This window comes from Leuresthes tenuis, unplaced genomic scaffold (assembly GCF_036924035.1).
Source record: "Leuresthes tenuis unplaced genomic scaffold, fLeuTen1.0.hap1 SCAF_9, whole genome shotgun sequence".
Classification (NCBI taxonomy): Eukaryota; Metazoa; Chordata; class Actinopteri; order Atheriniformes; family Atherinopsidae; genus Leuresthes; species Leuresthes tenuis.
In genome coordinates this window covers 17,520,247-17,533,727 of record NW_027325363.1, presented here as the reverse complement: position 1 = coordinate 17,533,727, position 13,481 = coordinate 17,520,247, and the positions used below count along the sequence as shown (strand labels likewise).

At 40.0% G+C, this 13,481-nt stretch overlaps 1 protein-coding gene across 1 annotated transcript in view; it reads left to right on the top strand.

The window, feature by feature from the left end:
- grm5b (glutamate receptor, metabotropic 5b) overlaps positions 1 to 11,521 on the top strand; it is a 65,235-nt gene extending 53,714 nt beyond the window's left edge. The window contains exons 17-18 of the mRNA XM_072392600.1: positions 898 to 1,064; positions 2,521 to 11,521. Coding sequence (XP_072248701.1) covers positions 898 to 1,064; positions 2,521 to 3,595 — 1,242 coding nt within the window. The 3' untranslated portion in view covers positions 3,596 to 11,521. The remainder of the gene's footprint in view (positions 1 to 897; positions 1,065 to 2,520) is intronic.
- The last annotated feature ends 1,960 nt before the right edge of the window (positions 11,522 to 13,481 follow it).

Sequence of the window (13,481 nt, the reverse complement as noted above, 5' to 3'; positions counted from 1 at the left end):
CTCCTGAACAAGCCTTAACTCTCTGAACTTCTGTTTTTGAGGATATTATCAACCCACACCCCCTGAGCTGCTGCTCATTTCCTCCTCCTCAGAAACTGTAAAGCCAGTAGTTTCCTCTGACAGCTTGAGAGATGCAGCCTACATCCAGTCCACATCTTGAAAAGCTCGCTACTTCCCAGATAGCTTTACAGTCACCTCTCAGCTGCCGCCCAACTTTGGCACCATTTGCGCAGGTTCACCCTCTTCCTGCCCTGCTCCCTACCTCCACAGCGAGTGCAGCTCATGCTACATCCTATGTGAAAGTACCTTTGGGTCTGTTATACAGAAAAGTAGCGTGGAGAACAATCGGCAAAGAAAGGCCCCCTGTTGGGTTTACTCACGTTGCCGATGTTTGAACAAACAGAATAGCGCTTGAACACACCACAAATGTGCTGGCCAGGAGGTAGAATCTACATATAGATTCTCTATAGTGAATCACACACATATATATAGACATATATATATATGTGTGTGTGTATATAATTATACAAGTTGAATCGGTTTAAAAAGAAAAGAGACTGCCAGAGTTAAACAATGGCAAAAGCGGGCACACAAATCGAAAATACAAGAAAGATGTACATTCACCAGATGTGCCCAAGTGTAGTTTATGATGGCCCTTGGTGAAAAGTGAGGGATCAAACTGTTGAAGTTGGAATTGGCCAAAACACTGCTGTTGCTTTTGAGAATTCTCTCTTTATCATAGTTTTACTTTTAGATAAAAGAGCTTGAGTGATCAGATTACCCCTCTGAAAAAAAGGCTGTTTTGTGTTACACAGTGATGTATGATGTGAATTGTCTTATTTTCCAAACTGTTGAGTCTTGTTTAAAGAACATGCTTTATGTTTCGTTTGATATCAGGTGTACATCATTCTGGCCAAACCAGAGCGTAATGTGCGCAGTGCCTTTACCACTAGCACAGTGGTGCGCATGCATGTGGGCGACGGCAAATCGTCCTCAGCTGCCAGCCGCTCTTCTAGTCTGATTAACCTGTGGAAACGCAGAGGCTCTACTGGAGAGACACTCAGGTATATCTGTGTGTGTGTGTCGGCTGTGTGTCCCCAAGAGGCTTGTTGGCCAGGTTAATGCTAAGTTAGTCGTCAGATACAGTCAGAGGCCCCATTTCTATAATGGCTCCACTTAGACAGTATTTATGGTAAGTGTGTTTGAACTTTCTGAGAGATTGATTCTCCATGATCCCCTGTGTTTGCTTGACTGGTCTCCTGACCCCAACATGAACTGCTGAAAATTGCCTTATGGAGACATGGCAAAGAAGAGGAGACAGGACTGAGAGGAGGGGTGGAAAGAGGAATATTAAAAATGAAAAAAAAAACAGATGGAGAAAGAAGTGAAGCAGAGGGAATGCAGCAGAAATTCTGTTATAGAATAAATACATTATATCTCTCACACCTCAATTTTAAGGCCATCCACAGTCGTCTACATGTACAGTGACAAGGAAGAAGGAAGACTCAAAAAGTGACGCATAGCTGCTTGTCCCAGAGAGAAGACAGGAGCACATTTTCATTTGTCAGCAGGTTACTCCAGCTCATGCTGCTGCTTGGCAAGCAAGATTTCAATCACACGCTTATAAGATGTGTCAGGAGTGTTTCCATCTTTGTTTCTCTCATTCCTGTCTTCCCCTCCCTGTCTCTTTTGGTCCTGTTGTCCTCTGTGGGTGGTGGTAAATTGGCAGGGCTGTCTGTCTCCTTGACTGCTGGCCTTGAAACTGTTACTGTTTGAAATGCTGAACAGATGCAGGCAGACATAAATTTAGCTAGACCAAAGAGAAAAGACACTTTTCAAAGAATGAATTGTTTGATGTTTAAGTCAAATGTTTGAACTGCCAAAGAGGGCTTGGTTTAACTTCACTGGACATTAGAATAAGCCTCTGGATTTAGTCTGTACAATGTGCATCTCTGCTAGATCCTTCTTATGGGATCAGACAAGTAGATCACATCATGTTTATGTGCAGGTGTAAGTCAACCAGCATATGGACTTACGTGTGCGCAAGTGTGAGTATCAAACAGATTGTGTGCATGTGTGTGTCTCCAAGGTGATTTGAGTTCATCTCTTCCCCAGGCACGGTGATGTGAGGTTTAATCAGAAGTTTCACCATAGATTAATCACACTAATTAACCCGACAAAAGGATGTAGGGGCAGTAAAGGACAGAGTGCTGTGACTGATGTGAAGCAGAGAAATGTCGTGGAAAAAAAAATGTTAGATGGAAGGTGAAATAGAGAAAGGATGAAAATGTGACACAAAAAGGAAGAACAGACTAGAGAGCTGAGTAAGATTGGGAATTAATTGTAATGAAATTACTCTGCATATAAAGTCAAACTGATGGAATGTTTTTATTCGTTGATTGGCATCACTTAACAAAATAACTCGATGGATAATGAACAGAATATTGAATTTAGTAATCTTCCTCCGAGCTCCTAACACCCCTGCTGCTTTCTTCTCTCTTTTTCCTTCCTGTTCTGCAGCTCCAACGGTAAATCAGTGTCTTGGGCGCAGACAGAGCGCAGCAGTTCACGTGGAAACCACCTGTGGCAGCGGCTGTCCTTCCACATCAAGAAGAAAGAGAACAATCAAACTGCTGTTATTAAGCCCTTCTCCAAAACCTCTGAGGAACGGTACTGTAGTGGGGCTGACCTGCCGCCACATGTACCGCTGCCCTCCCTCCCCTCCATGTCCTCCCTGCCCTCTCATCCCGACATGAGCACAGACAAGACCCTGTATGAGCTCTCGGAAGCAGAGGAGCATTACTCGATTACATACCGGCCACAGACACCTTCACCAATCAGCACTGTCAGCCAGAGAATAGGAGCAAGTTTTGCAGAGGAGCCCCAGATGGTCGGTATTCCAAAGTACTCCAGTAGCATCTGCAGTGGCGGCAGCGGGAGCAGTTGTGGACCTCCCAGCAGCGGCTCTGTTGCAGCCGGGAGTGACGGACATTTGGTTACTGTGGACGACCGCCTCCCAGCGGCCCAGAGCACACTGATGGATCAGATCAGTTGCGTGGTAAACCGGTTTACCGCCAACATCTCCGAGCTCAACAGTATGATGCTTTCTTCCTCTCCGACGCACTCACACACGCACAAACACTCACCACCTCCTCCTCATCCCACCGACCCGTACCTGCTACCCCGTGAGCTCCCGATGCCCCCGACCCTGACAACCTATGCTGACGTTCAGCCCCTCCCTCCTGTTGAGTCCAGCTTGGCCAGCCAGGGTGGCTGTCTCGCTCACCCTATCCCTCTTTCACCCTACGCACTGCCGCCCCCTCACCCCCACGCCTCTCTCTCCCCTTTGAGAGGAGGCCTGGTTGCCTGCATACCCGACTCCCCGCTGAGAAGGGCGGAGCTGGAAGAGGAGCTGATTGCTTTAACTCCTCCATCACCCTTCCGGGACTCTCTGGCCTCCAGCAGTGGCTCCCTAAACTCAGAGATGAGTCTGTGTGTCCCTCCTGTCCCTTCCCATCCACCCCCCTCTCCCCCTTCACCCAGGTACACCAGACTGACACTCAGAAACTACAGCCAGAGTTCATCCTCACTGTGAGGCAGAGATTTCATGGGAGAAAAGATGGAGGATACACTGAAATCCATTCATCCCTGTTTGGAATAAGAACCTGAAGAAGAGTAGATGTAGAGGGCTGTGTGGTGAATACACCAAACAGTGTTAGTGTTTACATGTTTGCCGTGAGACGCAAGTATTAGCAGCCTGCCAATGTTGTATTTTCTTGCTGTCTAGTGAGTGAGGATTTGACGATGACCACTGTAACTTTGGCATCAGTAATGGCAGCGATCACCTGATGGTTTGAGTCTAAACAGTATCATTTAGGTTGGGGTAGTGGCCTTAAGATGTCTCGACTATCAACTAATTAGAGATAGCGTTTGTGTGCTTTAGTGAGCATGAGTGTATTTTGGCGGAATTTTAGTGAGAAACAAGTGGTGGCAACATGACAACAGAAGACTCCAACAGCTTGTAAGAACTACACAGAGGCTATGAAGGGCACATACACTATATAAATGCTCATAGACATGCACACACTCAAACACATAAGTGTGAGCACACCCATACAAATACATTGTGAGGAAAAACACTGTAAATATATTATATGAGAGGTTCTGGATTTTTCTTTGGTGATGAAATCCAACATGCTTCTGACAAAAAGTGCATTGTGTGAAGAACTTTATGACAAAAGCATCTTTTAATTTGCTCATCTTTCAATCTGCTCCCACTATATAGCTGTCATGTCCTCAGTCCCTCTCTCTCACGCAGCTTTCTTTTATCCTGCCAGTTTTTCAGTATTTTCTACTCTTCAAGTTTAAGTATCTTCAGAAGTTTGAATGTATATTTTCTACATGATTCCTGAAGCAGTTGGGACCAAACCTTTTTTGTAGCTTCCAGTCTGTAACTCAAGAAAGAGAGAGAAGAGGGGTTGACAAGACCAGACCTTGTTCTACCGTAAACATCTTAGTCTTTAAATCTCACTCAGGTGGATTACTGGGACAAATCTGACCTCAAAGCTTATTGTTATTGTGTGGCATTTAAAAGTGCATTTTATCAGGCTTAGCTGGATCCCAGTCATGACATTTTCTTGATACAATGTGTCAGCAGGACGTAGTAGCCCCGTTTCATCAAAGACAGTGCTTTGAATGGGATTAATTGGAGTCAATGTCCTCTCAAATGTTAGTAGGCACAAATTGATAGCTGCAAGCTGGGAGGGAGCCTCCTCCTCAGCCTCTATTAAGGTCATCCGTTGTACAGTAGCTGTGACTTTTTAATGTTTTCCAGTGTTTTCAAAAAAGTAAATTCAAGCAAAAACTAATTCAGATTGAGCATTTGGGTAACCTTTTTATATTATATTTATTTTATTTTAGCCACATTAGTGTTTGTCTCACAAGACCACACTGTAAAACAGTAAGACATGACTGACATCCAGTAAAGCCCATCAAACTGAAGGGACGCCAGGAAAATACTAACACGGAAATCCCCCACACCTCTTGTTGAACCAACTTCAATTAACACAGATGATAACAAGGGCAAAGTTCATTCTTTTTTTCCTCAACCTGTTTCCGGGTCTTTAAGCTGAGATAATTGGCTTTTGGCAAAAACTTTACACTGACTTAATATAAAGTTGTATCAGTAATTTCACCTTGCGCTTAGCAACAAAGTGAATAAGGGATTTCTCATATTGTAAGACCATTGCTTTAAGGTCAGGTGTGGCCTCATGTCATACCTCAGGATTGGGAAGAAAAACTTAACACACTCGAAGATGTAATTAATTTTTTGAAATTAGGTTTGGCAAAATCATATATATACATATAAATGCTTTTTATAGGAGACGGGGCTCAGTTTACAGAGAAGGAATTAACTGTCTTATACTGGGTAATGTTTTTCTGAATATATGACATATATACGAAAAGATTTGCAAAACCTGTGGTGGCACAATTGGACAAATCAAGAATGGGATATGCCTTTTAAATTGAATGTATTTACACGTTCCAACTCTTGAGCTGTGTCGCATGGCAGCATAAACATGTGCAGATGAATGCAATCTGTACAGTGAGAGGAGGCCTTGGCTTTGTGTCATCTCCCTTCACAGAAGAAAACACCCACCTACGCAAAGAAAACACACTCAATCAAAAGTCAGAAGGTTGTAATACACAATGCATACATTTTTTTTATTTGATATATCTGGTACAGAAATATAACTCTTCTTATAGCTGATCTGAACAGTTAGTATCACCACATTAATCAGTGCTCCACAGTGTTGCCTGTGCAGTTGTTGTCCATCTCCATCTTTTTCGCAGCAGGTGCATTCGTCTGCTCTGACAGCTGACTGGTGCAGATACAGTCCATGGTCTGATTTTTGTTTTGCATTCGCGCTCCACTGTAGCCAGCAAGAACAAACTCAGACAGAGATTCTGTAAATAATAAGGGCATGCAAAGGAAGTTCTGTTTCGTTTCAGATGAAAGTGACTTTATTTACATATCAACAAAGGTGACAAAAAAAAAAAAAGTTTTCGAGCTATGTTATTACATACGGTACCGATTATGTATTACGACTAGAGAAACTGTGTTACTACGCTGAATGTGTGAGTGATCATTCCTATTCAGTTGTCTTGTAATTCAATAATATAATAACAATTGATATTAATATGATTATTGTGCCAAAGGGTTAATGGGGATTTAGTTTGCTAGGTTGTGGGTACATAATGTGATTTCATAACAAAAAAAGAAAAAAAATGTAAATGGAAACTGTTTCTATTGTTTTGGATATTTTCTATATAAATATTCCATATTTTTAAGTGTAAAAGCAATATTATGTGTATGTATACAAGATGCACATGTGGGGTTTCTTAAATCATGAAGAATAGTTGTTCTTTTTCACTCCTCTTTATTCTCTGGAGGACAGTTCAACAAAGAGGATGCTGGGTGGACAGGTCGACATCTACTGTATATTTAATGAAAGGCAGATATTTATCTATAACTACTAACAAAGATTATTCAGATTCTTTATTTTTGAAGGGACATTTGATCACTTTGGGCCTGCAGTTCCATTGTTACCCTTGTTTTCACTGTGTATTCCTGCTTTAGTTTCTGAATCAATCTAATTTACCAATGACACAGCTGCAGTGAGACAGCCGAGGGGATGAGCTGTGTGATAATCAGATTTTACGAAGAAAAGGCATACGACAGGAAGAGGTGGTCATAATTGTTGATTGTAGATAGTTGTCCCCTGTATGAAAGTGCTTTCAGTCTATCATTACCATTGCGCCGACTGTCTTAATTCTTATAATCTATAACCTGCTGTTAAAAACTCACCTGTGTTGTTGTGGAGATGTTATGGGGGAGGAGTTGGTTTATGTGCTGCTTTCACTGACAGCGTTCACAATCTTGAGAGACGGACTAATCGCTTGCTTCAGCACTTCAGCTGCGTTTAACAGCCCTCCCGGGTGAAGCCTGACAAAGTTGTGCTGCCTCGGCAGAAAAAGACAGGGTCCATCTTAATCTCCTTCAACCTGTAACACCTTAATGGTAGTTTGACATCAGACATGTAGGATGGTAATGTCATGTCAGAGAGCTTAAAGAGCACATTATGGCGGTATTGAAGGATGGTATTAAGTTTGAAACGGATGTACTGAATAGTGAGCTTAACATAAACCAGTGGACCACAATGAAGTGAAAAATACGATTTGTTAATAGAACATTTGGACGGAAAGATGAAGATTATTTTAATCTCTTGTAAACATTCCATGACGAACACAAAGTTATCATCCCTTTTTGACGATGGCCATCTACAGTAATATTGCAGGCAGGACATTTTGCCAGCAGACTATTGTTCGAACCATGATTTCCACTCAAAATGCTTGTTTTTTGTAAACACACTCTAACAAATTGGACTGATAATCTCCTGCGCTTTAACATACTTTAATCCAGACATTTTCATCTGTTTATTGGGTAGAAAAAGACACTCAGTCGTTTATTTAATTCATTTTGAATGAACATTTAAAATCAATCCACTGACTACCGAGTGGTGCCTTTTGATCTGTACCTGTTCTGAGTCAGGTGATCCTGGTACTGAGCCACACATCTAACTCCAGGATTATTTGTGGTGGTGACCAGGGCTTCGGTCTTTACATGGAAAAGTGTCTGCTATCCCCCTGAAGTGCTCAAGACATGAGGCTGTTCATCAGGGCTGTGAATGATGCACTTAAGGAAGGCCTGACTTCTCTTTAGAGGCACACATGAACCAACCTTATTTAATAATTATTCATGACACAGCTACAAACGCAGTGAACTAAAAAGTTCTCTTCTATAAAATGTCTTCACTACTGGCGCACTGTTTTCTCTCTGTGTCTTCAGTCAGCAGAAAACGTGACCTTTGAATCATAGCAGGCTGCCTTGCATGTCATGTGTTATGCGTCATGGCATCTTAAGCTTTTTCAGTGTCAGTTCTGGCTGTTTTGTTCCCATTGTGAAGTGAAGTTTTCAACACTAATAAGATGAATATCTTGGTGGCTAACGCAGTAGAGTCCTTTCATAAAAGTATAAGACAATATATAAAGCTTTTGTTTATTAACTTAGGCTAGTTGACACGTCAAGGATTGGAGTATAGAAGACAGGGTTAGGTGAACAATAATTGACCAGTTTTGATTTCCAATTGACTTAACCACTTTATGACATCCCAGGTGTTACATTTAACTGGGAGCAGCCACTCTGCCCTGTCTGCTCGTTTGATTTGGTAGAGAAAAACAACTATGTTTACTGTGTAAACACCACATAGACATATGGTTGTGTACACTGTCAGGACAGACCTGGAGAAGTTTGCTACCTTTGTGAGATTAAATCGCTTAATTGTTTCTTAAGTATTATTATTGAGGAAATGAGGGAATCTCAAAATTTGCACTCTCCCTCATATTTGTTTACCTGCATTGTATCCAACAGAAATGCCTAAAGATGATTTATTTAGTGGTTAGCAGACTTTTTTTTGGAAGCAGTATAAAAACTTGCTTTGAAAAGAAGTACAAGAAGGAACCAAAAAGGGTAATTTGGGGATTCAATTCAGCTGTTGACAGAGATCCTTTTTTTTTTTTTTTATGAACTGAAAAAGTGTTTCCAATCGTGTTCTGCCTTCATCTTGTCAAACAAGCATTTTTAAGGATAAGCTAGAGGCATTTCGACTCTAAACTGTGCTGTACAAAACATCTCAAGATGCATATCAGTGTCCTGAATGTTGCAGTTCTTGGAGACGTGAGATGAATCCCCTGTCGCTGCAGTCAGTAAGTTTAACAAAAACCCAAGGCCTTGAGGGTGACAACTAGACGTCTTAAAAGAAATCATCAACAGTATTTTTGTATGTTTGTCTGAAGCTGCTGATGTGAATGTCGCTTTTATAAGCACGTGAGGAGCATGTGTGTTGTAATGTGTGATTGTTCCCTCAGCCAATAGAGTAATTGTGGCTTGTGAAGAGAGAGTGAAGAAAAGGGATTATTATAAGAAGAAATTAAATATATTGATAAGTAATAAGAGGGGAAATTGTTTAATAATTCTAACATGTATAAGAAAGTGAGATAAGTTATTTAGCAGGTCTCTTTTTTATTTATTTATTTATTTTTAGAATGTTTTACTATTTTACATAAGTATGTAAGTTGCAGAATTTTCAACATTATGTGTCGATTGTTCAACTTCTTTCATCTTTCTATTTAGAATTAAACTGAACTGAACTGTTAGAGGTGTAGTGATCACATCAAGGGAACACCAATCCTTGTGTTTTGGCATTTTTTACATGTGGACAGTCTTGTTTGGATGATTGCTACGGACACAAAGATGAGCAAAATCCCCATAAATCCCCCCGATGAGAATCTGTTTTCAGTCGAGTGTTTAACAGTAGAGTGTTAGCGATATAAATAAGATGAGTGTTGCCGTTAGAAGTGATCTTTACAGTCTTACTTCTCATTTGAGATAATCAAAGCTATCTTGTGCAACTACAGACTTCTTCCACAGTTAAATGTTACAAGCAATTGTTCGTGTGTTGTTTTTCCGAGGTGGCCGACAGGAGCAGAAGAGCAGATTTCACAAATTCTTGACCGAGGCAGTTCATCTACGTTTGAATTAAGGAACACTCTGTTCTAATCTCTTTACGGCCCAGATTTATTATTGAAACCATAATTGAGTTGAGCTTATCGGAGCAGCCACTTTGGGCTTCAATTTGATAAAAGGAAATGATGATGGGTTACCGTAAACGTAATGAAACAGAAGAGGAAAGAACGCATGTCCCTGTAGTGAGTGTGTCATATTTAATAGCCTACTTTTTTTTTTTATCCATTTGGAAGTATTCATTCACTCCTCGCAGCAAAAGAGCGACTTCTGAAAATCTACGGTAAACATGATCAAGATATTTATTTCCTCAAAGAAAAACAAAGTTCTTTTCAAATTGCGGCTTTTCCCCAGTCTTCACTGGTGTTTCATCAGAGCAGTCTTATTATATCATCATTTTTTTAATGTTATTTTTTATTTTTTTTACATCTTAAGTGCTACTACTTTCATGTTTCGTCAGTGTGGGTGAACACTGGACAGAAACGTGATTAAACTCAACTTACATCTACTTGGATTTCTGTGTTAAAAAAAAAATTCAACTAATCTTTTTCATAAGCTGTATAACAGTGCCAATATCTTAAAAAATGTGATAAAGATGGCTTAAATTTGTTATTTTATAAAAGGAAATGTGATATTGTTTACCCTCCCACGGGGACATTTGATTGTTAAGTGAATTACTTTTCATGTATAATATAATACTTTTAAAAAGCTTTGCTGCTTTGTTTTTGCTTTTTTCCTGATGTTCGGAGCAGTAGAATGTAACTTGATGCTATGTATTGGTGTGCAGGAAGATGGCTTGTATGTGGTTTATTTTATTGCCAATTTCTCTCAGCTATGAAAACTTTCATATTTAGAATTATTTACCTTTTTTTTAAAAAAAAAAATCTAAAGTAAGTATTTAGGTGGCTTTTTTCTCTTTTTTTTTTAGCAGGAGTTGGCCTATTATTACACTGATTATGCCCACAGGTGAGTTTTACACTTGCCTCAGAAACAACAAAGTGGTTTGTGTTGTTGCTGACGCCCGAGCCTTGTTCACGGGTTTTTGGAGGTTCCCCACTGACCTGCAGTATATTTTGCCAAAACAGACTTTCTCTCCTCTCCCAGTTAATTGATGTTTGTCTCCTCTTTAAAACTGGTCTAGAGTTACTGTAATGATGACACTTTTCTGGGGTGATTTGTGAACACTAGGAAAAGCGGGAGTGTTATTTTTACAAAGGTTCACATCGATATCCTATGTTGATATGTTCTAATATATGGGCCAGTCAAAAGAATATTTAGCATTGTTTGGTTGGAGAATAATTCTATTTCTTAGTTATCTTTGAAAAAGAAATCCCCAAACATGAAATTCAGTGCAGCATAACATATCCTGTCAACGGGCGCTGCTCTGCTTGGTCAGTCCTTGCATGTCATCTGTACTTTTCTGCCTGGTGTCAAACACAGAATCCCAGTCCTCCAGAAGGCTGTGCAAAAAGAGGCTTGTTGAGTATGAAGCAGCTGGAAGGTGTGTTTGTTAAAAGAACAAATGAATTCAGTCTTTTATGGGTCACGTTTCCTCACAGTGTGCTGCCACAGTTCTTTGCTATTAACAGGTGTTTTTTTAAAAGTCACAATAGCTTGATTCAGTGGAGTCCAACACCCACCTGCTGGGCAGCAAAAGGTAGCCTATTTAAAATGTAAAAGTTTTAATAATCCTTAACTTAAAGTTCTGAATCTTGATGACGTTTGGCGTTTTTTTTCTTCTTTTTTTTTCATCCACGGTGGGACCTCCATGGAGCATTGCTGAGGAGAAGTGATAGAATATACTGTGTGTGTGTATGAGTGTGTTTGTGTGTGTGTGTTGGGGGGAGGGAGGTATATTTCTTTTTCTTTTTATTTAATTTAGCCATTTATAATCATTGTGTAAATGTACAAGAAAGTACCTTTGAATCATTATTGTTATTAAAAAAAAAATACCTTTGACCTTTGTCTATTTATGTTTTTATCAAATAATTAGACAGTTTTAACAGTCTGAATACAATCCCTGTGCAATGTCCAAAGAGGTAGAATGCAGAGCAATTATATTTGGCTACGCTCTCCAGTGTTTTTCATTATGAGTCCAAAACATCTTCCAAAGCAGTTCATCATTACTCACAGCTGCTGATAACCTACGCCATTACATCAGATAAGAGGTTAAAAGGGTTGTTAAACTTGAGAGAGATTACTATGATGTTTCCTGGGCATAGAAGATATTAGGAAGGGACGCCACCTACCTCATAAACAAAAATACCAAGATGTCGATGTGATAGAAATCTGTAACGCAGAACAGGTGAAAAGCAGGTCACATAATGTTTATGGTCAGATAAAGCTCAAGTTTGATATTTCCCTGGCTGAGCTCATAACAGATGTATGAACTGGCTCCCCAAGTAAAAAAAAAGGCTTGGAGAGGGTCCCGTGAACTTTTGCTTTAAAAGAAAGTACTTTATAATTTGTAAGAAAATACTACAGATAACTTTTTATTTTCCAATCTAAGGTTAATTCTTCTGCTACAATAGCAAAATAACTCTGGGTGTAACTAAAACATCACAGCCATTACACAAGCTATTAAAATGGTCAGCTTATAACCCTTTTATTTTAGCACACTAACTGGACTACTAAACAAGATACCAGGCTAATCCATAGAAGAAAACCCTCCTACTTTGGTTAAGCAGCAACTAATGACAGAAAGACTGGACTTGAGTAGCTGAAAGGCATACCTGATGCTTGATGGGTCAGGGTAAAGAAGGGTCCATTTGCAGCAGCACATCAGGCATGTGCAGCCGTGCACACACAATACAAGGGCAGAGGGCCGGTAAAATCATGGATCGAAGTAGAAACGTACTACACCAACTTCGAAAAAGTTTGGCTGCTGTGTCCAATGTAAATTAAAACAATGCGATGATTTTCAAATGTCATAAATCACAATGAATTCACAACATAACATAAAAGACATAAAATGTTAAAATTGAGACATTTTGCTATTTGAGGAAATATATTTGGTCTTGAACTTTATTAAATCTCGGATTTAATAGCAGCAACACGATTAAAAAGTTGGGACAGGGCCATCTTCACCACTGTGTAGCATCCTGTCTTCCTGTAAGCATCTTGGGACCTTTGTCCCATTCTTGTCTGATATAAGATTCTAGCTGCTTGACAGTTCTTCTTTGTCATTTTTTTGCATTTCATGATGCTCCAAATGTTTTCAGTTGATGAACCCAGAACCACCCAGACTCTACTACGAAGCCAATACAGCCTGTTGTATCCAGTACAATATCCAGCTGAGTATTGTCTTGCTGAAATATGAAAGGCCCTCTTTGAAAGAGCCATCGTCTGGGTGGAAGCATATGTTGCTCTAAAACCTGTATAGCATTGATAGAACCTTTCCAGATGTGCAAATTTCCTGTTCTGAGGGCAGCATGACAATTAAAAAAGTTGGGACAGAGTCTCTCTCTTCTTTAGTTCAGAGGGGTGCATCTATGATTCCAAAAAAGTACTTAAATTTCAATTCTTCAGACCACAGAGCAGTGTTCCACTTCTCCTCCTCATTTTAGGTTAGCTCTGGCCCAGGGAAAATGGCAGCATTTCTGGATTATGTTCATATATGGCTTCTTTTTTGCATGATAGAGCTATGGCCTTTATTTGTGGATGGCACAGTGAACTGTGTTCACAGACAGTACATTTTGAAAGTGTTCCTGAGCCCATGCAGGGATTTCCATGATAGGATCATGCCTGTTTTTAATGCAATGCTTTCCCGAGAGCCTGATGAACATGAAAATGTCTGGAGACATCTCCGAATCTTTTTATGATATTATATACTTATGAT